This window comes from Arvicola amphibius, chromosome 6 (assembly GCF_903992535.2).
Source record: "Arvicola amphibius chromosome 6, mArvAmp1.2, whole genome shotgun sequence".
Lineage (NCBI taxonomy): Eukaryota > Metazoa > Chordata > Mammalia > Rodentia > Cricetidae > Arvicola > Arvicola amphibius.
The window spans coordinates 62932858-62958074 of NC_052052.2; the positions used below are offsets into that span (position 1 = coordinate 62932858).

The following is a 25217-nucleotide window of genomic DNA, read 5'->3' on the forward strand; positions in this document are numbered from 1 at the left end:
AAGCAAGCAACAGCTGACCACCTGGCTTTGTTGAGCTAGTTTAGTTCTTCGCCCCCTCCTCTTGGTGCTAGGAATCTAATCTGATCTCTCAACCGTGCTGGGCCAGTGAGCTGTAGCTCACACCTTTTGTTCAGGGACTTTTGTCTTTTAGTAAATTTAGAGTTGTATAACTATCACCTCAATTCCACTTAGCTTTTCTGTATTCCCATTTCTTCTTATCTCTGTTTATTTTTAACACTTAAAATGATTAGATTTTGGTTAATGCAGTTTTTTGTTAGGGTAATTCCCAGGACTCTGGTTGAGAAAATGGTGCATTTCTAAGGGAGAAGAGTGGACTCAAAGGACCCTCTGCTCTAGCTCTGCCCACCACTGACCAGTGTCAGCGTGTGTCCTCAGGGGAAGTGCGATGCTAGTCATCTGGAAGTGTACCCGCTCTCCCAGTGACCTGTAGGTAGAAGGTGGTATAACTCTGGTTGCTCTGGATGTTGCGTTGTGTAGCTCCTCTTTCTGTTGGTGGACATCAATGTTGTTATAGGGTTGTCATGCAGCGCCTTTTTAAGGGACAAGGATTTAGAAAAGGCATGTTTCTGTGTGGTTACTGTTTCTGCTGTTGTTGAGATGGTAACCAACCCCTGGAGAGCAGAGATTCAGTTCTTACAGTTCTAGAGAGTCTGAGATTCAACACTGGGATGCTGCATCTGGTGAGGACCTTCTTGCTGTGTTAACATGACCAGTGGTGTCATGTAGGTAATGAGCATATTGTGGAGAGAGTGAACTCATGTGAACCAGTAACCTGTATCCCCATATTTTTTAATAGCAGCGCATAGGATTGAACTCAGGGCCTCATATATGCAAGGCCATATCCAGCTCAGCCATATCCTCAAACTAATTACCCATGCTGATAATTACTAGCCCATTACTGCCAGTGAGCAACCCTCACCCATAGTAATCGATATTAACCCATTCATGAGGCTTTTGTGCTTGTCTTAGTGTTCCATTGCTGGAAAGAGAAGCCACGGCCAAGGCAACTTCTGAAAGACAGCATAATTGGGGTTTGCTTATAGGTTTAGAGGATTAGTCCATGACCACGGTGGGAAGTGGACAGGCTCGGCACTGGAGCAGTAGTGGGGAGGGTTATACCCTGATTTGTTGGCAGTAGAGAGAGAGGGAGAGAGAGATACTGGGCCTAGTATGGGCTTTTGAAACCTCAAAGCCCCCATGATAGATTTCCTCCAATAAGGCCGCACCTCCTAATCCTTCCCGAATATCTCCACTAACTGGGGACCAAGCACTCAGACACGAGTCTGTGGGGCCGCGCTCGGTCAGACCCCCACACCCTCTGTTGTCATCACTCTCTGAAGACCCCACGTTTCAAGACAGTTGCAGTAAAGAATACAGTAAGTGGAGGCCGGCCTGGTCTACAGAGCTAGTTCCAGGACAGCCAGGGCTGGGCTACACAAGGAAACCCTGTCTCGAAAAACAAAACAAAATAATACCATAAAGCCCAAATGTGCCCACTCTGGAGGACCATCTTCATCTGTGGAGTTATAGTATAAGAGGGTAAAGGGTAAAGGGAGTGACGTGTAAGGACTCTTGGGCACTGGAGGGCATTCTGGATTCTTTCTCTGCCTCAAAGTACCAAGCTAGACTGTACATCTAAAATTCAAGTCCATTCTTACCTTGCTTCTTAAAATTGTCTGGGCATCTCATTGCTGTTGAGGTAAAGTATGATCATTTTATCACGGGGGCTCAGTGGTCCCCACACCTGAATGTGCACAAAAGTCTCCTTGCTGGAAGGTGGGGATTCCTGAGTTTTCACATCAGTGGGTTTTTTTTTTCCTTTTGACACAGGGTTTCTTTGTGCAACAGTCTTAGCTGTCCTGGAATTCACTTTGTAGACCAGACTGGCCTCAAGCTCCCAAATGCTGAGATTAAAGGCATGTGCCAATACTGCCTGGCTCTCACCAGTGATTCTTACTAGGTCTGGGGTGAGTCCTAGGTGCTTGGGTTGCTCATGTGGGCATTAGCATTCCAGCGCGCTGATTGCTCCTTGTCTCCTGCCCCAAGGCTGGTCCTGCCTCACTTCAGCTTGTTCCCTCTGCAGTTTCCATGCAGGCTAATCAAGTCTGTGACTCCCTGCAGTCATTAGCACACCCACAATTTTCTCTGCTGGCCCCCCAGCTGTTAGCAGTCTCCCTTTGACCCATTTATTGTGGCATCATCCGACTAGGATGGGATGTGTCCTGGGATTCAGCAGGAACCGTGGCCTTTCTTCCCCATAGAAAAAGTAGTTCTATAGTTCCAGCAGCAGGGTGTGCCCTCTCTGCTGGGAGAGAGACCGTCCGTCCTGGTCGGACTTGTCTGTTGCGTGATGAAAGTGCCTGACAAAGGGCTTCAGGAAGGGTTTGCTCTGGCCCACTGTTGAGAGGGTTCATCGTCTGCCCCTTGGCTTTGGGTCTCTGGTCCTGACTGAGGCAGCACGTTCCAGCTGTGGGGCAGTGTTGAACGTGTTGCAGAGAAAAGGTAAGAACGTCTAGGGCAGTAGACAGCTCCCAGCCACCTGCTTCCTCTGACTAGGTCCTGTCGTCTGCTTTGCACCTCCCAATATGTCTTCTTCACTTGACTCTGTAAAGGATTAACCCATTGGTTAGAGTTAAGATACAGACACGTTCTAATGCTCATCCTTCAGGCAGTGGGGGACATTACACAGTCAGTCCCCAATACCTGCATGACCATTCGCATGATCTCAGTACAGGCATTCCCACCCCCACTTCCAGTTTAGCAGGCATGACTTTAGTCTCAGCTCTTCAGGAGCAGGAGACAGGATTCTGAGTTCACAGCCATCCTCAGCTGTGTAGACAGTTTGTGGGAGACAGGATTCGGAGTTCACAGTCATCCTTAGCTACATAGACAGGTTAAGGACAGAGAGCTTGGGTTACATGAGACCTTGTCTCAAGAACAATCACACAAGCAAGCAACAGCTGACCACCTGGCTTTGTTGAGCTAGTTTAGTTCTTCGCCCCCTCCTCTTGGTGCTAGGAATCTAATCTGATCTCTCAACCGTGCTGGGCCAGTGAGCTGTAGCTCACACCTTTTGTTCAGGGACTTTTGTCTTTTAGTAAATTTAGAGTTGTATAACTATCACCTCAATTCCACTTAGCTTTTCTGTATTCCCATTTCTTCTTATCTCTGTTTATTTTTAACACTTAAAATGATTAGAAAAATGGAAAGTTCCAGGTGTATTGAAACTGAGCACCTGTTCTGTGTGCGGAAAACAGAGCAGACTGCAGTTCCGGGTGCATTTGGGTTGCGTTGGGCAGGCACAGATACTGTGATGTCACCAGGAGGCTTGAGGGCTTCGTGAGTTACCGCTGCCCACGACAGTAGAAATATGTTCTGTTTGCAAGAAGACAGATATATATGTGACGAGGATGCCATTCACCCCCTAATTTTCTAGTTCATTCCCTGAGGCAGTTGCTGTTTAGCCAGCATGTTTAGGTTTCACTTGGAAGGAAGCACCAGCAGTCAGACTTCTAAGCTCTGGCTTGTTTAGAAAACTGGACTGTCGTCTTTCCGCGCTGCCCTGGGACGGGTCTTGATTCCCGACGTAACTTAAAGGGAAACTTACACAGTGTCCGGAGCCCTTGATGTCCTGCAGATGAAGGAGGAGGATGTCCTCAAATTCCTCGCTGCAGGAACCCGCTTAGGTGGCACCAACCTCAACTTTCAGATGGAGCAGTTCATCTACAGAAGGGAAAGCGACGGCATCCACATCATCAGTCTGAAGAGGACCTGGGAGAAGCTGCTGCTTGCAGCTCGGGCTCTTGTTAGCATTGAGAACCCTGCTGATGTCAGCGTCATCTCCTCCAGGAACACTGGGCAGCGAGCAGTGCTGAAGTTTGCTGCTCCACTGGAGCCACTCCGATTGCTGGCCGTTTCACCCCAGGGACCTTCACTAACCAGATCCAGGCAGCCTTCAGGGAGCCACGGCTTCTAGTGGTGACTGATCCCAGGGCTGACCACCAGCCCCTCACAGAGGCGTCTTATGTGAACCTGCCCACCATTGCTTGTGTAACACAGACACACCTCTGCGCTACGTGGGCATCGCCATCCCATGCAACAACAAGGGAGCTCACTCAGTGGGCCTGATGTGGTGGATGCATGGCACTATCTCCCGTGAGCACCCATGGGAGGTTATGCCTGATCTTTACTTCTACAGAGACCCAGAGGAGATTGAGAAGGAAGAACAGGCTGCTGCTGAGAAGGCCCTGACCAAGGAGAAATTTCAGGGCTCCTGAGTTCACTGCTGCTCAGCCAGAGGTGGCTGTCTGGTCTGAGGTGTGCAGGTGCCCTCGGTACCCACCCAGCAGTTCCCTACTGACTGGAGTGCCCAGCCAGCCACTGAGGATTGGTCAGCAGCTCCCACAGTGCAGGCCACAGAGTGGGTTGGAGCCACCGCTGAGTGGTCCTGAGCTCCTCTGCAGACAACTGAGCAAATGGAAAAAAGGTGGAAGGAAAATAAAGTTCCTACAAGCTGGAAAAAAAAAGAAAAAGAAAAGAAAACTGAACTGTCCTAGCAGCTAGTCTCAAGGAGGACAGAGAGTCAAACAAAATTGCCTGGATTTCAGATTTGTTCTATTTCAAGCAAGGCATGTGGGCAGGAGGGAAGAACATAGGTGGGCTTGTAGACATGGGTGGGCTTCTGCTATTGGCTGAGTGCTCTTTGGGTCCCTCGGTGGTGTCCTCATCAGCCTACTGGGAACTCTCAGTTCCAGTGCTCATCTCAGGTCGCTGTGTGTCGCCCTGTCAGGCGACGTCTGGCATAGTCATAGACTTGATTGCAGTCCTGGTTAGTAACTAGCTATCGTCTTGCTTTTCACAAATGCATTCATATGGCAAGGATTTTGTAGAGTGGATTAGGCTGTAGTAAGTGGCATTGCTTCCAGTACTGCAGGTAGCCACATTGCTTGTGTTGGCTTTGCATATTCATTTGCTGATAGTATTTAAAAATGTACTTTAAGTAGGAAAAAGTCCTGTATTTAAATTCAAACAGCAGTAAAAGTCTGCTTGAAGAACTGACTCATGCTGGCTAATTTTGGTCACTTTGATACCAGCTAGAGTCATCTGCAAAGAGGAAACTTCAATTAAGAAAATGTCCAAAACAAAACAAATAATGTGTAAAGCCTGGTAGTGGTTCATGCCTTTAATACCAGTGCTCGGGAGGCAGAGGCAGATGGATCTCTCTGAGTTTAGAGGTCAGCCTGGTTTACAAAGCAAGTTCAAGTACTGCTAGGGCTACTCAGAAAAATTCTGTCTCGAAAAACTAAACCAAACCAGACAAAGAAAATGCCTCTACTGGATTGGCCCGTGTCCAAGTCTATGGGGGCATTTTCTTGATTAATGATTGAAATGGGATAGCCCAGTCCACTGTGGGCAGTGCTACCCCTAGGCAGGTGGTTCTGAGTTGTATAAGAAAGCAGGCTGACCAAGCCAGTAAGCAGTCTTGGTCTCTGCGTCAGTTCTTGCCTTGACTTCTCTCAGTGATGGACTATGACCTCTAAGCTCAAATAAGCCCTTTCCTTCCTTGAGTTGGTTTGTCAGTGTTTTATTATCCCAGGACATAGCTCAAGTCAGGGAAGCAAGGAAAAGGTGTCCTGAGCCAGTTTCCTAGCTTGTAGAGCTAGATGAGGCAGTCTCAGCTTGTCTCCTGGGTAGGTGTGGACCATTCATGAATGAGCTTGGCTGTGCTTTGGCCCTAGAGGCGTGGCTTGACCACGCCCATCTCCAGCTACTTGCTTATTTCATAAGTCATACACACGGCCTTTTCTTATGACTTCTCTAGGTAGAACCATGGAAAACCGACTTCCCCATTTCCTCCCATCGTCCTTCAGCCCAAGTATGAAGTTAGTTTGCTTTGGATTTGCGTTTAAGAATTGCTATTTGAGTTGCTGACTTGAGTTTCATTTAAAAAATGTTCAATGAATTTTGTTTTGGAATTAAGACAGAGTTTCCAAATATTTCTGAAATGGCCTAAGCACATTTTTGTTGTTTTATACTGCGTTTTTATGTGGTATTCTTAGCGTTGACTGTTATAGAATCAAAACATTCAACTCTGAAAAGTGCTGAAGATGTCCAGTATCCTGCAGAAGCAAATATTCAGCCAGGATTTAATTCTTTGTAGAAGAATAAGCACATCCTTCTCATTAGCATGCAACTTTGTTTTCATCTTTATTTTTATGCTTTTAAGAGTACATTCGTGTTTGTGAGTATTTTGTTTGAATGGATGTCTGCCATCATGTCTGCCTGCCTGCTGTGTTTAGGGTTCAGGACAACATCAAATCCCCTGGAACTGGCTTAGAGGTGGTGGTGAGTCACGATGTGGGTGCTGGGTGGAGCCTGGGTCCTCTGCAAGAGCAACAAGTTCTCTTCACCGCTCAGCCATCCCATCAGCCCCTGCATCTTTAATAAAAAATAAAATTAGATGTATGCTCAAGAGTTGTCTTCAAGCAGGTTTTAAAAAAGTGATTTATTATCAATCAATGTTTGATTTGTACTTCTTTTTGTTTATCTGTATATCTGGTATTGCATACAGATATCTTGGGCAAAATGGGGTCATCAGTAGAGAAAATTTAAGAAGCCTCCCATCTGAAAGTACACAAGTCGGTGTGAGAATGAGGGTCTGTTTATCACATGACAGAAGGTTAGATGTGGACAGTTTAAAGAACCCTTGTTGACGTGCTGAAGACCACAAAGACCTGGCTCTCTACTGAGGCCACTGGAGACTGCCATCTTTTTCTAATTCCCTGAAGCAAACAGATGGGTTTTAAATATCACCACATACCCAAAGGGAGCCTGGCGTCAGCTTCCTCCTCCCTCGTCACCCACTTGCCCTTTCTCCGCCATCAGCCACTGCTGTGGAGTTGGTAGCATGGCTGTATTCTGCTTCTCTGTGCCATCACTTGGGTCCCCTCCTCAGTCCTGTGCTGTGGTCTGAAATGGTCCCACCGTTGTCTGTTTGTATCTTTGCCTTCTCTGATCTGTTCTCCATGGTGTCTCCTTTATCTTTTTCAGACATTGATTACACGTTTCTTCCCAGTGTACAGACTTTCAGTGGCTGTCCATAGTAATTAGAAGAAAGCCATGCTCCTTGTGACCGGAATAGTCCTGCTCCTCTTTCTTCTTCCAGCTGTCTCCTGCCATTCTCTGCCTCTTTCCCTCTTGGTGTGTCAAGTCATTCCCTACCATAGTGCTCTTACGTGAGGCTTCCTGGCCTAGCTGACTCAGCCGTGACCAATTCTTGAACTTCCCCTCCTCACCACATAGGTCATATTTCCAAAGAGGCTGGGCTGGCTAGTTTTATGTCAATATGACACAAGCTAGAGCCACCAATTGAGGAAATACTTCCATAAGATGGACTGTAGGCTAGGATGTAGGGCATTTTCTTAATTAGGGTTGTGGGTGGGGCCACCCTTGGCCTAGTGGTCCTGGGTTCTATAAGAAAGCAGATTAAGCCATGGGGAGCAAGCTAGTAAGCAGCTCCCCTACATGGCCTCTGCGTTAGCTACTGCCTCCAGGTTCCTGTTCTGCTTGGGTTCCTGTCTTGGCTTCCTTTAATGATGGACTATAGTGTAGAAGTGTAAACCCTTTCCTCCCAGCTTGCCTCTTGGTCACGGTGTTTCATCACAGCGATGATAACCCTAACTGAGGCAGAGGCTTTGCCTGGTCCCTATGTTCACATCGGCTGGGTCTTTTCTGCACGCACAGCACTTTGTTTCCTTAGCTGTGGTCATTATCCGCATGATCTTCTTTGTTTACATCCTTTTTGTTATCTGTCTCTTCTATCTAATTTTCATTTCAGGAAGCAGCAGTTGATGTAGTTAAAGGAGGAAATGTAGTTAAAGGAGGAAATGAGGCACTGGAAGGGCAACAAGAGTGTTTGATCTAGGCTCCTGTTCACAAGTCATGCCAGTCATACCTAGAAGTGACCCACATAGGGAAGACCCTGGTGCTCTGGGCTATGTTCCTTAGCTTTCTATTCCTATGACAAGATATCTGCAATAAACCATTAAAGGAGGAATTGTTTATTTTGGCTGACTCCATTGCTTTTTGGGTCCCAGGTAAGACAGAACATTCGAGTGGGGAGATGTGGTGGAACTTCAGGGTAACCTGAAGCTGGGGTGCAGGCGAGGGAATGCTCCCTATGAAGTGACTTCCCTCCACAAGCCTCCACCTCGTACAGGCTCCACCACAGCTCAGTAGTACTTTCTGTTGGCAGCACTGCCCTCGGGGATCGAGCCTTCAACATATGAACCTCTGGGGACATTCAGGACAAAAGCCATGAGTGCCTTCACGGCATTCTGCAGTGAGCTAGAGTACATGCCCAGACACTGCTGTTGACAAAGTCTGTTCTCACCTCTGCTGAGCAGCAGGAGAAGCCAGAAAGGGGAGAAAGATGGCTCCCGCCCTCTAGGTGGCCAGTGTATCCTGTCGGACGGAATCTATGGTTTGATTTGTTTTGATTTGTTTTGTGTTTTCAATATTTAGCCCTGGCTAGCCTAGAAACATAGGTTCCTCCTTCCTCCAGTCTCCACCTGCAGCATCTGGGATTACAGGTGTGTGCCCCCTGCCCAGTATATATAGGTGTGTTAGCAGGTAGAACCTAATCCACTCCCAGGCATTTAGAGGAGTTGAGACATTAACTAATGGCTTGCGATAAAGTCAGCTTCAGACAGCAGCAAGCCAAACACACTCTATCAAAGTCCATTTGGGGCTGTACATTGGTGTGTCAGATATGAGATTTGGTGGCTAGATACGTTAGACGATTGGGAAAAAAATTCAGATACATATTAGATTCACATGTAGGAATTCTGACATAGGAATTCTTTTGATGAGCAAGAACTAAGTATTAGAATTTTCTCAAGAGGGAAGATTGTGAGAATTTACAAGTTATCTGCGTCACATTTGGGACAATTTGAGCACCGCAATGGTTAAGAGCAGTGGGTATATTGTAGAGCATTGGAAACAGTAGGAATCTTTGAGTCCATGCTGATGGGAGATTAACAAAGAGAAGGTTGACTGGTAGAATACCCTGGGCAGATTTGGACTGCGTTAGATCGCTTCAGGAGTCGGGTATAGTAGCTGATGAGGGTTTGTAAGCCCAGTGCCAGGAAGCCAAATCAGGATGGCTCTATCCTAGGTACTGAGTCTAGGGGCATATTTGGGTGAATAAGGTAGTCCTCTGAGCTTACATGCTCTTTTTCCAGCCAACTTCTTTTTTTTTTACATTAGTTAATTAAGTCATTGTGCATATGCGTGGGAGTCGTCAGCTCCGTCCTTTCATCCAGGAACTGAACTGAGGTCTGCTGCTGTGGTGACAAGTGCTCCTCTGTTGCATTGTCTTCCTGATCCTCACCATAAACTTCTTAGCAAACAAAATAAAACAGTCAAACAAAAACAGTCTTAGTGCAGTGGAGAAATGGTGCTAGGTGATTAAAATCAACACCACAGAAGGGGCAGTTGTTCCAGATAAAATGTCCTGAGAAAGTATGGAACCTTTTCTGTAGTGGGTTAGTACCTTACCCTACTCATAGAGATCTGTCAGAGAACTGTCAATGTTCTAAAAGATAATAGTATAAAAATTCCAGATTAAGAAGCAGGAGAGTCGGGCTGGAGAGATGGCTCAGAGTTTAAGAGCACTGGCTGCTCTTCCAGAGGTCCTGAGTTCAATTCCCAGCAACCACGTGGTGGCTCACAAACCATCTGTACTGAGATCTGGCGCCCTCCTCTGGTGTGCGGGCATACATGGGGTAGAATGTTGTATACATAATAAATAAAATCTTAAAAAAAAAAAAAGAAGCAGGAGAGTCATGAGAGCCGAGTGCACTAGCTTGCTCTGGCTGGAGCTCAGGACTGAAAAATGCTGAGAAGATGTCACTGGGTCACCTGACATGGTAACCTGGGTAGTGGTATAAAGTGGTCTGATTTATAGAACCGGGCTGTGGAAGAGGTGAACACATAATCAGACTTTTTTTTTTTTTTTTTGGTCCAACAGCTCTCAAATAACAACACGGAGACATCTTATTAATTATGAAAGCTTGGCTTATAGCTTAGTCTTATTCCTAACTAGTTCTTAAAACTTAAATTTACCAACATTTTTATTCATCTACGTTCTACTGTGTGGCTTTTACCTCTGCCTCAATTCGTATGTCTGACTCTTCCACATCTGGCTGGCTTCTCTGCCTAGCTTCCTCCCAGAGTCCTCTCTATGCCTGGAAGTCCCGCCTATATCTCCTGCCTAGCCATTGGTTGTTCAGCACTGTATTAAACTAATCACAGCAATATAACTTCACATAGTGTACCCACAATATAAACCACACTTACCTGTAAGTGTAAGTGTAAGTACATCATACCTTACTCCCGGATGGTTCAGAGAAATCAATTGTGGGATGGCTAGACAGGAAGTAGGAGTAAGAGGGGGGCAGAAGGAAGAGCAGGTTATAAAACCAATGTGGCAATGTGGCAAAGAGAGGTGAATTTTTGGGTAAGTGGCATACAGGTGTTCCTTGTGCTAGTAACCTGGCGACTAAGTGTGTTAGTTTGCAGTTCTTTCCAAATGATGTTTTATTAAAAAGTTGCCAGGGCAGAGACCCATATGGGAGCACTGGACTAAGCTCCCAAAGTCCAGTTGAAGAGTAGGAGGAATGAGAATATGAGCAAAGAGGTCAAGACCATGATGGGTTCATCCACTGAAACATCTTACCTGAACTAATGGGAGCTCACCAACACCAGCTGGACTGGGAAGGAACAAGCATAGGACCAAACTCGTCCCTCTGAATGTGGTTGACAGTTGCATGGCTGGGGCAGATTGAGGGGTCGTTGGCAGTGGCACCAGGATTTATCCCTACTGCATGTACTGGCTTTTTGAGAAACTAATCTCTTTGGATGGATACCTTGCTCAGCCTAGGCATAGTAGGGAGGGCCTTGGACAATGTGCCTCACCCTCTCTGAGGAGTAGATAGGGGTGGGGTGGGAGGGTGTGTGGAGGGAATGAGAGGGGAGAGAGTAGAAACTTGGATTGGTATTTTTTAAAAATCTAATAAAAGAAAATAGGGAAACAAAAATACAGTTGGAGAAATATAATTGAATAAATATAATATGAAAAAAATTGCCAGGGTGAAAAGGATCAGGTGTGTGGAAGTGCCTCTGGCCTTACTGTGCCCTGCTTTCTTCTGAAGTGCTGAATCTGCTTCTTAAAGGGACAGTCTCCTGTTTAATGACGTTCAGATTGCTCATGCTTTGTCAGGGACACACAGGCATTCTTGCTAGGAAGTGTTAAACTGCTCAGAAGATAGCACGGTCTTCCTCTTTACCATTCTTCCCCTCTGACCTCAGAAGGAACCTGCTGGCTGTGTCTTGTATGACTTATTATTGGTTGGCATTTTCACAGGGCCTCTTACAAATATAAATGGGATGCTCCATCATGCATCTCTTCCAGGACTGTGATTTTTCACTTAATATGTCTTAGAAGTAGATCCACTCCTGCTTTTTATGTAACAACTGAAGAGAATTGAGTGATATAATTGTACCGTAGCTTATCTGTGGAAGATCACTTGATCAAATATTTTCCCTAAGACTATATGTTAACAGTGATCCTTGTCCACGAACATTTTTATTAATTTATTAATTGTGTGTCGCATATGCACATGTGGGCAGCTTCATGCCATGGCAGGAGGTCAGAGAACAAATTACAGGCGTCTCTCTACCGCGTGGGACCTGGGAATTGAACTCCGGTCTCCAGTCTTGGCAGCAGTCATCCTTACCCTGAGCCGTGTTTTAACACTGTGAAACTGAAGAGCATTGTGGTGTGAACTCTGTTCCTTTTCTTTTAAGAGTACTCCCTTTAGCGATAGTTCCAAAGTCAGATAACACTAAGTCTTGGTTCTGCTTGCTCTTGGTCCCGTGAATAAAATTATTCCCCTGCCTCCTCCATAGTAGGCCCTTAGCTGTTCTATAAATTGTGTGTAGGTAAGGTATTGGTTAGCACTGGAAGGCAGGGTGTTGCTATAAGAAGTGATTTGCAAGGTTGATTTTACAACCATAAAGATACTAGCCAAGTAATATCAATGAACATGAGATAATTTGCTCATCTATGCTAAATAAATTTAGATATATAATTGTAAAAGACTTACCTTTTGCAAATGAATGTTATGTTTTGTGCACTGCAATATACATCTTCTAGAATATCTTTTATGTATTCTTTGACAATTTCAGACATGTGCATGCTGGATCTTGACCATATCCACTCCTAAATGCAGTGCACGTTTTATGTGCATGCATGCTCATTCCTCTGTGGAGTCACGATATGTTCTCTGTTACGGTTTTTCAAGGCAGGGTTTCTGCCCTGGCTGTCCTGAATCTCTGTAGACCAGACTGCCTTGAACTCATAGAGATCCGCCAGCCTCCCTGCAGTGTGAGCGCTTAAAAGTCCTGATCTTCTCCCTTAAACTGCAACATCTCCTTATAAAGTTAACTTTCATTTTTTTTTAAAATGTTAATGTGCGAGCAAGGGAGGCTAAAGCCGCACTATCCCAATCTTTCCGTGAGAGCGACATCTGGTGGTTGAGTTATATTCTCATCACTTCCCTGGGCTTGTTGAAAATTCCAAAGAATCCTTGTGTGAGCTGTTTGCTTTGCTCCGTAGTCACAGCATCCAGCTGTGGAGGATGTGGTTGGTGGCACTGATACTTGCGCACTCCCAGAAGTTCGGTGCTCCATTTGGGTGCATCACGACAACCAGCCTTCCCTGAGGTTTGTTTGCGTGGGTGATGGACAGATGGCTGCACTGAGCTTTTTTGAATTTTTAATTTTTTTCAAATGTATTTCAAAGACTTTATGACTTTGGAACTATGCCATCCTCTCTGCTTTACTCCTGGATGGATCCCCAAAGGTTGTGTGTATTGGCCAAGGTCACACTGCTCCCTGGGGCACTGAGGACCTGTGAGTCTGTGCCCACAATTATGCATCCCATGCTGAGACGTCAACTGTGTGAGGAAATGCAGCACGAGGTTCAGAGGGAAGAGATGGTGGTTAACATTTGGGACTTTTGCTACAAGCACACTCTCTTCTGATTATTTCCCCCCTTCCAGGAGACGCTCAGAATCTTGGATATAAAAAAAAAAAAGAGTTAAGAGCCAGGTGGTGGTGGTGGCCATGCACACCTTTAATCCCAGCACTCGGGAGGCAGAGACAGGTGGATCTCTGTGAGTTCGAGGCCAGCCTGGTCCACAAGAGGTAGTTCTAGGACAGGCTCCAAAGCTGTAGAGAAACCCTGTCTCAAAAACAAAGAGAGAGAGAGAGAGAGAGAGAGAGAGAGAGAGAGAGAGAGAGAGAGAGAGAGAGAGAGAGAGAGAGAGAGGGGGGGGGGGTATGTTTAAGTATGATGAGGGCTTCTAGCTCTGTCTTCAGGAGTCGGCTGACTCATCTTATTTCTTCGGATGAATATCCCCAGCAGCTGTATTGGTGCAATCTGTTTTGAGTCAGGCTTGTCTTCGGGGAGAGAACATTGCGTCACCAAAATCCTTACAGAACTTCTGGAGGGGGTTGAGATTCCCATCATAGCACCAGGAAGTGGAGGATTAGAGGGACCGGACTTGTCTCAGGTCAAGGGCAGAATCAAAGTTCACACCTAGACTGGTCTACCTCCCAAGCCTAAGCTGTATTTTCCACCACCCTCTACTGGCAGTGTAATTATTAAGTCACTAATGTATATTTATTTATGGCGATAGCGCTCAGAGACAAGCTTGCCCCTTAGACGGTACAGCACCTGACGGAGCATGTGACCCATAGACTTGGAGTCTTGTACAGACTTGAAGAGTGCTTTTTGCTGGGGGATGGGGGGGGAGTTGGTGGGTGGAGCGTGGAGTTGGTGGGTGGAGCGGGGAGTTGGTGGGTGGGAACTCATTTCATCACCTTGTGGTTACGTCAGTGGGCACTGACTGCCCTTGACTCTCCGATCAGAGATCACCCTGATTCTCCTAATGACTACCTCCTGTAGGTATTGTGGGTGTCCCCCATCTCCCCATGTTACAAATGCTGTACTGGGTGGAAAGGGTTTGCTGTGATGAAGGAGAAGGAGACGGGGCAGACAGCTCACGCGAGTGTGCTTGGTTTGTGTCACCCTCCTGTCCTGAAATGATGAACGGTAGTGTGGTGTGGGCACACTTGACACACCTTCCTCCAGGTGTTAGGGCCTCCATGCTACAGTCATCGAGTGACCTCCTAAATCACCTCCGCACATTTCTTCCGCGTTGATCAAGGCTCTTCTGCACTTTAGCAGCATCCTGTGGTGGCGACGTGCCGTGCTGTGCCGTGCCGAGCTGTGCTGTGCCGTGCTGTGCCGTGATGTGCCATGACGTGGCAGCTCCGAGCTGATGACGCACGAGCACAGTTTTTTACGTTTGTGAAGGGAAAAGCACTTTTGTGTGTTTGACTTTTTTTAAATGAAGATCTTCACGTCATTGTGTGTGAATCGTGTGTCATGTGTAGGCTGCTTCAGTAGATAACTGAGTCATCTGGGTAAAATATAACCCACCAAAATAAAGCAGCTGCTTAGTAAAAATGGACGTTTTGATTTTTTTTATAGTCCCCCTCCCCTTTTTTTTAAAGTTTTTCTGCACTAGGGTCACACTGTATAGCCAGGGCTGTCCTATAACTCACTTTGTAGACCAGGCTGGCCTCGAACTCACAGAGACTCAATTGTCTCTTCCTTCAAGTGCTGGGATTAAATAGATGTGCCACCATGCCTGGCTATAGTTCCTACATTTATAGAAAATGGTCATTCCCATCAGAATGATTTAAGCTATAACCCCAGATTTTTACTTTTAGATTTGTGATTTAAAAAATTATTATGTTATTTGTAAAAATGAACTTTTAAGCATCAGAAGGCTTAAGCCAAATGCTCATAGTCTCAGCACTTAGGAGGCTGAAGGGTGGCCGGATGGGCAGATCCCCTTGAGCATCAGAGTCCCAGATCTGCCGAGACAACAAGGTAAAGGATGTCTGGAGGGGGAAAAATAAGGAAGGAAAGGAAGGAAGGAAGAAAGGAAGGAAGGAAGGAAGGAAGGAAGAACGTTTGAAGCCAGACATAGTGGCTTTTAATCTCTGTGAATCTGAGGCCAGCCTGGCGTACACAGAAAGTTTTGGGTCAGTGGGTAAACCTTTGTCTGAGGTAGTAAGAGCACATTCCTGGGTGACTGAGAGCCTGCAGTAGCAGGAGACAGGAGGTTGTCTGCGAGGAGCCTGGAGGAACCTGTGAGGCTATGTGCAGTCGTAAAGGTCCCAGGCAAACTTGCTCTTCAGGTGGGTGATGTCATTATTACATGATTAGAATTTTGTTTTAAAAGACAGTGTGGTGTTTTGAGATAAGGTCTTGTAGCCCATGCTGGTCTGGAATCTTCAGTCTTTCTGCCTCAGTCTCTGAGTCCTGGGATTAGAAGTCTCTGCCACCAGGTGTGACTTTAAGTTTTCCCGAGGCCTGTTTCTGTTAACTGAAAGTTTTTATTTTTCCTTGAAAATTTTAAATATGAAGGTCAGATTTAAAGACCAGTGGGTCAGAGGCTCAACGGTGCTACTTTCTTTTTCTTCCTTTACTCTGTTCTAGAAAGTTGCGTTTTGTCCACTGCTAGAGCTAGGAGCAATTCCAGGTGCGGCTTTGGAGCTGGTCTCTGGAGCATTGGCTTTTATAGCTTTTGATTAAGAGCTCTGTGGTTAGTTCAGGTTCACAAAGCACTCGCTTTGATTTCTTTATTTTTGAGACAGAATTTTGCTGTGTAGTCTTGGCTGGCCTAGACTTTATTTATATAATAATGTTCTTCCATTAGATAGTAGAACTGAAAATGACTCAGAAGAGACTAGAGGACAGTTGGAATGGCGTTTGAGAGGGAAAGCAAACAAAGAAAGAACAAAAAACCAGGGTAGGCAAGCTGCCGGCCTGGAAACAGTGGGTGAGGAGAAAGTCAAGTCTTTGGGGCCACAGGCCAGAGAACCTGGCAGGCTGGTTAATGGAAGATTGTTTAGGAGCTGGCTAGCTGTGTTCAGAGAGAGTGGGAATACCCGGAGCGTCAGCCAAGCTCCTGAGGATTTTGACTGGCGTCTGGAAAGGAGATGGAAGGAAGAAGCTATGCTTTCCTGTTGGAACTCGGGACAGCGGATGGAATTGGCAAGCAGTGGAGCTATGTGCTTCCAGCCTAGAAAGTCTGCATCTCATCACGGGGGGCCATTGTTACTTTCAAATATTTTTTAAAGAAAAGATTTATTTTTATTTATGTGTATATGTGTGTCTCTGTGTGTGTGTGTGCACATGGGTTCATGGTGCCCAAGGAGGCCCAAAGAGGGTGTTGGATTCCGTGGAGCTGGAGTCACAGGTGGCTGTGATCCCCCGGTGTAGACACTGAGAAGCAGACTCAGGCCCTAGGCACGAGTGGCACACATTTATGACAGCTGAGTGTCTCTCCGGCCCCACACTCATCTTAGCGTCTTTCAGGTGTGATGGACACATTTCCTGAAGATTCTTTTCTTGGCCAAGTGATTGACAAACCCACATGGCTTACCTCTTAAAGGGAAGAAGAAACAGTATTTCTCTGTGATCTAGAATGGCAAGCCACCATCCAGGACTAGAGATAACAACTCAGTCCCATCCAGGGCTAGAGATAGAACTCAATCCCATCCAGAGCTAGAGATACAACTCAGTCCCATCCAGAGCTAGAGATACAACTCAGTCCCATCCAGGGCTGGAGATACAACTCAGTGCCATCCAGAGCTAGAGATACAACTCATTCTCATCCAGGGCTAGAGATACAACTCAGTCCCATCCAGGGCTAGAGATACAACTCAGTCCCATCCAGAGCTAGAGATATAACTCAGTCCCATCCAGAGCTAGAGGTACAACTCAGTCCCATCCAGAGCTAGAGGTACAACTCAGTCCCATCCAGAGCTAGAGGTACAACTCAGTCCCATCCAGAGCTAGAGGTACAACTCAGTCCCATCCAGGGCTAGAGATACAACTCAGTCCCATCCAGGGCTAGAGATACAACTCAGGTCCATTCTTCAGGCCCCAAATCACAAAATAGCTGATTAAAAAGCATCAAAAAGCCAGGTGGTAGTGGTCCATGCCTTTAATCCCAGCACTGGGGAGGCAGAGGCAGGTGGATCTCTGTGGTCTACAAGAGCTAGTTCCAGGACAGGCTCCAAAGCTACAGAGAAACCCTGTCTCGAAACACCAAAAAAAAAAAAAAAAAAAAGCAACAGAACAAAAAATAGCCATACTTTACCAAGAGGACAACAAGCCCTGATACCTCGACCTTCCCTTTTATAAGGTATTGCAAGTCTATTTTTCTCTGGTTTTTCTTTTATTACTTAAAAAAAAAATCCAAATTCTCCCTCCCCTCCTCTCAGTCCCCTCCCGCTCTCTCCACAGACCCTCCCACCCCACCCCCTTCAGTCCTAAGAGAGGGCAATGCACCCCACCCTGTGGAAAGTCCAAGGCCCTCCCTACTACATCTAGGTTGAGCAAGGTACACATCCAAAGAGAATAGGTTTCCAAGAAGCCAGTACATGCATTAGAGATAAATCCCAGTGCCATTGTCATTGGCCCCTCAGTCTGCCCCAACTGTGCAAATCTTTTTAAATAATTTAACCAAACAACTCTGCTATTACTGTGTTTATTGTGTACGAACAGAGCCAACATGAGGAGGCATATGCCAGGGCACACTGTCAGAATGGCTTTGTGGGCTATTTCCCCCTCTCCTGCCTTTTGTGGGTTCTGGGGATTGAACCCAAGTCCTGCGGCTTTGGTGGTGAGCTCATTCGGGTTTCCACAGCCACCGCTCACCATCTGGCTGTGGGGGGTGTTTCAGACCTAAAGCAGGGTGCTGCTTCCTCCTTTCACGTGGTATTTTGTATTTTCTCTTCCTTCCAATTAGTTATTTGCCGAGCAAACAAGGAAGATGATTACAGATTATAAGTATTGTGGACGAAATAAGTCAGCTGATGAGAAAGTATAAGTTGCTATTCTTGGTAACTTTAATTAGCGTGATCAAAGACCTAACCTTGAGGAAATGACTTTCTGAGCTGAAACCGAATGAGGAGAGTCAGCCCTGAGCCTTGGATGGAGGAGGGAGTTACTGAGAAGAAAGATCTGTGGGGTGGAGGTGTGCTCAGAGGCCGGTGGGTGGAGGTGTGCTTAGAGGCGGGCAGACAGGGCTCTGAAGGCTGTGGGAAGGAGCTGGGTTCAGCACAGGGAAAGCTCCTAAAGGGTGTGGGGGGGGTTGGTGTGTGCAGGGTTAAAGGGAAAAAAGAGGTGATATATGGTGATGCTTTTGAGCAGGTTACTGGCATGCAGCAAGAGGCGTGTGGTGGCGGGAAGCCTAGCTCAGGATGAGAGGCTTGGTGCATAGAGATGAAGAGATGAAGGCCTGGAGGAAGCTAACATGTAGTCAAGGAGAAATTGGAGACTGATTCAGGCATGTTCTGTCACTCACAGATGTTCTACATCAGGGGTGAATGAAACCAAGGAATAAAAGCAACTGAATGCCACAGGCCACACTTTGAAACAGGCGACAATGACTGCAGGCTGAGTGTTTTTACCAGTCTCACTCCCAGTAAAAGCAGAGAGAAAGAAATCTCACTTAAACTCACAGAGATTCTGTGAGTGGAATTCCATCCACTGGGAGTCCACTCTGCCCCTGCTCATCCCTACCCTCTTCCCGATGCATAGACTCACCTTTTTCACATCAGAAGTTCTTCATTCTGGAGAAACTCACTCTAGTTTTTATTCCTTTCCAGGACATCTTTGAAGATGCCTTGGAGACCATCTCTTTGTAAGTAATAATATAATAAAGAAATGTTATAGTGAGAAATTCATGGTTCTTATGTATAAAATGTCAATATTTCAGCGGGCGGTATACGCCTTTAATCCCAGCATTGAGGAGAAGGAGACAGGTGGGTTTCTGAGTTCAAAGCGAGCCTGGTCCAGGACAGCCAGGACTGTTATATAGAGAAACTTTGTCTTGGGAAAACAAGCAACAACAACAACAAAAAAGTCAATATTTCATTCTCAGTTTTTTGAGCGTAGTGGCCGCTGTCTGGAACAAAGTCAGTGGTCTATAGTGAAAGAGCCAGGATGTGATCACACTCGAGGAGCTACCTAACTTTCTCAGCTGTATTTTGTTTCTTGCATTGTTAAATAAAAGAAAGTGCTTTCCAGCAAATTGTTTTGTTTCTGCTAACATTCTAAATGTTTTCTATATTATTTACATGATTAGCTTAGTTAATAGCTTGTTGCTTTTGGTTCGTATTTAACTACATGTTTAAGCCCGAGTAGTTCTTTGTTTTGTTGCATGTGTGCTTTGTGTTTTTGAGATAGGGTTTCTCTGTGTAGCCTTGGCTGTCCTAGAACTAACTCTGTAGGCCAGGCTGGCCTTGAACTCACAGATGTCTGCCTGCCTCTGCCACCACTGCCTGACCCGAGCGGCTTTTGTAATAATTTAAAATGACTAAATAATATTAGATCTAGTAGGATACCATAGTTAGCTTCCTCTCCATTGTCAGACATTTAAGCTGTTACCATTTAAAAAACTTAAAAATATTTTATGTGTATGAGTGTTTTGCTCAAGTGTATGTCTGTGCATCACACGTATGTAGTGCCCCCAGAAGCTAGAAGAGGACATCGAATCCTTTGGAACAGGAATCATAGCCAGTTGTGGGCGGCAGTGTAGGTGCTGGGAATTGAACCTGGGTCTTCTGCAAGAGCAGCAAGTGCTATTAACGGCTGAGCCATCTCTCCAGCTCTAAAACAAGGTTCAAGTGATGTATGCTTTTATATATTGAACTTGGTAACGTGTTTGAATTACTAGTTTATGTTTGAATTATTTGTGTGGCCCAGGCTGGCCTCTAACACTTGATTTTTCTGTCTCTAGAGTGTTAATAGAGGCATAAACCACCAGCCCAGCCTTCTTTTATGTGCTTATGGATTTTAAATTATATGCATCTTCCATTTTCTATAGTCTACTTAGTACTTTTATGTTAGAATTATAAATGTTTATTTTGTTCACAACTCTTAATGTTTTTGTTGTTGATTGCCTCTAAGACAAAAAAGAAAAAAAACAAACCACTTTAATCGCAGTAAGGATTGGAAAAGCCCCTTTCATTTGAAATGGTCTCAGATTCTAAGAGTTCCTGTAACCTGCCCTGACTTTCCTTATTATTCATTTAGTAACTAGCACATTATATTTGCCATACTGATGAGTCAACATGGATCCTCCTACATTTCAGATCTGAGTGTCCTCTTCATGCCTTATTGTGGGCTTTGTCCTTAGCTTGGTGTTTTTGCAAAGTTTTGGGAAATTTTAGGAGGTGGGGCACAGTAGCCTTTAGGTCACTGGGGGCATGCTGATGGAGGAAATGATGCGGCCTTAGGCTCCCACTTCCCTTTTTGCCTCCTGGCTATCACAAGGCAAATGGCCTTCTTTTGCCCTGCACCTCCATCTACCAAGATGGACCACCTTGTCACAGACCCCAAAGCAATGAGGCCAGCCAGCGGTGGAGTAAACCTCCAGAGTGTGAGCCCAAATAAACCGTTTGTTATTTTAAGTTGACAGATCTTCAACATTTGTTACAGTAACAGAAAACCAATGCTGATCATTTTTAGTAACTGCAGCCTGTCCATTGTTTCTTATTTCTTTTGATTTTACCTCGTGTCCCTTTTTTTCTCTTGCTATCCCAACTAAAATATCATGCTGTATTTAGTCAGCATGTCTCTTTAGGATGTATTATTATTATTATTATTATTATTATTATTATTATTATTATTGTTACTCTTTTGGAGATAAGGTTTCACTGTCTGGTCTTGGCTGACCTGAATACAAATATCAGCACATGGACTGTGTCCTTTGAAGACATTTAAGTTGCTCACGAGTTTTGTGACTTGTCTGGCAGGAACACACTGTTAGGGAGGCGTGGTCAGTGAGAACCATCCCGTAGCATGTAGAGGTCTGCCTTAAGTGTCAGCCCACAGTTCTCCACTGGCTCTCCCGTGGGATTCTGTTTCTTGGATGAACCATTAGATGCTGGCACGAGCTCCTTGGTGCACTCACCACAGGCTATTCTTTCCTGGTTTGTGCATACATACTGTTTATGGGGGTGTATGGAATAATTTGTTCATAAAGCAACCGTGACATTCCATAGGAAGAATATACGTCTTAGGGTTTCAATTACTCTGAAGAGACAACATGGGGGGACATGTCACATGTATGTCAGAGCAGTTGCAGATTTAATGTGTTCTCGGCAGTGGCTTCTCATGCCGTAGCACCCTGCTGAAGTTTGAGGAGTTTGTGGGTGTTACTGGGGTCCTGAGGTTGCATGTGGTGCCAGTGCACAAGGACTCCTGAGAACTCGACAGACTTGGAGAAGGTGAAATAGGTAGGGATTTTTAGCTGGGAGATTACAATGGAAATAAAAATACTTTGTGAACATCTTTTCTTTCTCACCATGTTCTTTTCAACCATAAGTTATAGATTAGTATGATTTCACAGGGCCATTTGATCAATTGGTGTTAATGTATTATTTTGTCTATTTTAAGGTTTTAAGGGTAAATATTGACAAGTAATAGTTAGCAGATATTTAGTTATTTTTTTCATATTGGCTGAGCTCATCAGACACTCCTTCAGTGATGATCATGCCAACCTGCATATCATCAGTCACTATACATAAAATCAGGTAAAGGTGTCAGGATTTCATGGTACCTTTAGTTACCTAGTGGGTCCAAGTGAGGAGCCAGGGCTTTTTTAGCAAAAGCCTGTTTCTATTCCTCCTTACATGGTGGAAGAGGCAAACCTGCATTAAGAGGCTGCTTGTTTGTTTCCCGACTGCCTGGCTGCCCAGACTCCCAAAACAACTACACAAAAACTGTATTAATTAAATCACTGCTTGGCCCATTAGCTCTAGTCTCTTATTGGTTAACTCTTACATCTTAATTAACCCATTTCTATTAATCTGTGTATCACCACATGGTTGTAGCTTACCAGCAAGGTTCCAGCATGTCTGTTCCCGGCAGGGGCTACATGGCATCTCCCTGAATCTGCCTTCTTTCTCCCACTGTTCACTTCAGTTTTCTCTACCTAGCTCTGTTCTGCCCTGCTATAGGTCGAAGGCAGTTTCTTTATTAATCAGTGGTAATCACAGCATACTGAGCAGGAATACCACATCACCTCCCCTTTTCTGTCTAAATGAAAAGGAAGGTTTTAATTTTAACATAGTAAAATTACATATAACAAAACCGTATCAAGTAGGAATTACAGTTACAATATTTATATCTACTTTATCTTTTATGATAACTAAGGGAAACTAAAACCATCTGTTCTTCACCTCCATCACAGACCCCCGGAAGGATATGATATTACCTAAGTAATTAGGAAGTGCATTGTAAGCAACTTCCAGAACTCTAGAATCAACAGAGACATCTTGCTGCCTGGTCAGTTATCCAAAGTTCTTCTGTAACATTGGAGCATCCATCTTCAGCCTACAGGCCCATAGTATCTGGCAGACTTTTCAATGAAGCAGGAACCCTGAAGGATGGTCTCACCTTCTTTAGGCAACTTCAGCAATCATTTTTCTGTGGGTTCTGCATGTCCAGTTCATACAGCACACCATCAGGCAGTCCAGGGAAAATCAGTTTCTTGCCCAAATGGCTAGCAAACTCCATAAGGAGCCTCTTTGGTGCCCATTTTCCTCTTGAAGTTATTGGTGCTGCCATGAGCAGATGTGTCTCATTGTCATGAAAGTCCTAAATTCTTAAAACATTTTAAGTGCCATATTCTGAAAGTCTCTGAAAGATTTGAAGAATACCTATCACTGAAATATATCTCTATATCTAGAAAACCTAACTTACATGACTATAAGCTTGACTATTATAGATGATTATCTATTAACGTATATTTCTTAATTATACATTATATTTTTAAATGAGCTGCCCCAAAACAAAACTTTAATCAAGAGCAGAAATTACATATAACAAAATTGACCTTAAATTTGTATCAATAAACGAAGATTCACACCAATGCAAAACTCTATAGCATACCCCCCTTTAAGTGTGAACAAACATTTATAAACAATATTTGGGAATATGAGAGTAGTTATCTCCAAACTGTTTCCTGCTGTTTATTGGGCAAAGTAATTTTTTGAGGGGTGTTCATGGCAACCTTTCAGGGGTTTTTGGTCCATTAAACCACATTAGTCTGGAAGGATTCCACAGTTTCTCATTCTCTGTGGAAACAAAAGAAAAACCTCTTTCCCAAAACAATGTATCCTTAAACTCAAATTTTGACATCAAGAAACCTTTAAAACATGTATGTTGGTTTAGCTTAGTAGTCTCCAGAATCAAATGTCTCTTTGCAGTCAAAAATTCAAAGAAAACACAATAATATTCATAATCCAGACTCTGTGTATATTCCATCTTTACGTGGCTTATTTTTACTCTATTGCTTTGTAATATTTATTTTATTATCTTTATTTCTTTAACCTATATAACCTGTATTCTGTCTCTTTAAAGACTTTGTTTTAGTTTTTAAAACCATTTGCTTCCTTTTATGACTTTCTATATTCTTCCTCTCTCTCCCAAGCCTATGTATATTTTAAATACACGGTGTCTTGTTTAGAGGTCTTTTAAGTCTGAAACTGTCCTATTGTGCATCTATAATCCTTTTCTGACCAGGACTGCTTCTTAAAATGCTAAAACGCTTGGCTTGGACTAAGGCTGCTTTGCCTTTTAGCTCTGTCCAGTCCATTATGGTGGAGGTTCATTCACTGCCTCTGAGACTGCTGGGTGGGAGCCGTTCTCGTCACCTCAAATCTGGTAACCAGTTGGCCCATGCTGCCACCAAGTAACTTGTAGCATGCTGCCCACAAACCCCATTTAAATGCTTGTCCCCTTGAAAGAGCCAGAGTTTGCACTGGCAGCACAGCCCAGGAAGCTGCCTTTCCAAACCACTTGGATTTCTTTTTTTCTTTTTTTTTTTTGCTACCACTGAATTGGGAAGACCTCTCTTAAAGGAGCTGCAGCATGCCGCCAGCAAGCAGAGCCCATCCGAAAAAAATGCAGTTAAACTTTGAATTTTAGTGTCTAGAATTCCTTTCCAAGCCCTCTCAGGTTTTATATGGATTTAGCTAGCACATGTTGGAGTGCCAGTTTGTAATCGGAGGCTGCTTGTTTGCTTCTCGACTGCCCAGCTGCACAGACTCCTGAAATAACCACATAGAAACTGTATTAATTAAATCACTGCTTAGCCCATTTGCTCTAGCTTCTTATTGGCTAACTCTTACATCTTAATTTAACCCATTTCTATTAATCTGTGTATCACCATGTGGCTGTGCTTACCGGCAAGGTTCTGGCATGTCTGTCCCTGCCAGTGGCTACATGGCAGAGTCTCCCTTACTCTGACTTCTTTCTCCCAACACTCACTTTAGTTTTCCCTGTCCATCCCTGTTCTGCCCTGATATAGGTTCAAGGCAGTTTCTTTATTAATCACTGATAATCACAGCATACAGAGTGGAATCCCACATCACAAACCAATAAAATGCACATTATTTTGTAAGGACAGTAAAGCCATTCATGAGAGTGGAGCCTTCTAGAAGCCCTGCCTTCTACCCTGTTACCTGGGAATTGCACTTCAACATAGGCATTTGTAGGTCCACAGATATTCATCCTGAAGCATGCACTGCTGAGAAAATATTCTCAAAGGAGAATGTAAAGATTTTTTTTTTTTAGTATACTAAAAAAAAATTCTAGCCAAGATATGGTAAAATAGTTAAAAAGAATATATTGCTTTTTGGCTTCTGTGAGCACCAAATACATGCATGGAACACAGACATGCATTCATACAAAGCACTAATACACATAAAATGAAAAATTCCTGTCATCTCTGAGCAGTGAAGGATAACTGCTGTTACTGTTCAAAGATGGACTGAAGGGGTCTTTTAAGATGTATACTTTTTACAAAACGATGATTTGTGTCTGGCTGTGTTTGTCAGCTCTTAGATAATTCAGTAGTGTCCAGTCTGGCAATGTGGACACTACCCATAGCTGGAGGAATCATTTCTGCTGTTTCTCAACCATTGGCTGACTTGATTTTTATTTGAAGTTTATGTAAATGACCTGTCAATTCTTA

At 44.5% G+C, this 25217-nt stretch overlaps 1 protein-coding gene and 1 pseudogene across 1 annotated transcript in view; both read left to right on the forward strand.

Moving 5' to 3' along the window:
- Ttc39b (tetratricopeptide repeat domain 39B) overlaps window positions 1-25217 on the forward strand; it is a 118887-nt gene that overhangs the window by 10645 nt on the left and 83025 nt on the right. The window contains exon 2 of the mRNA XM_038334641.2: window positions 18841-18875. Coding sequence (XP_038190569.1) covers window positions 18841-18875 — 35 coding nt within the window. The remainder of the gene's footprint in view (window positions 1-18840; window positions 18876-25217) is intronic.
- On the forward strand, window positions 3224-4472 carry LOC121677210 (annotated as a pseudogene).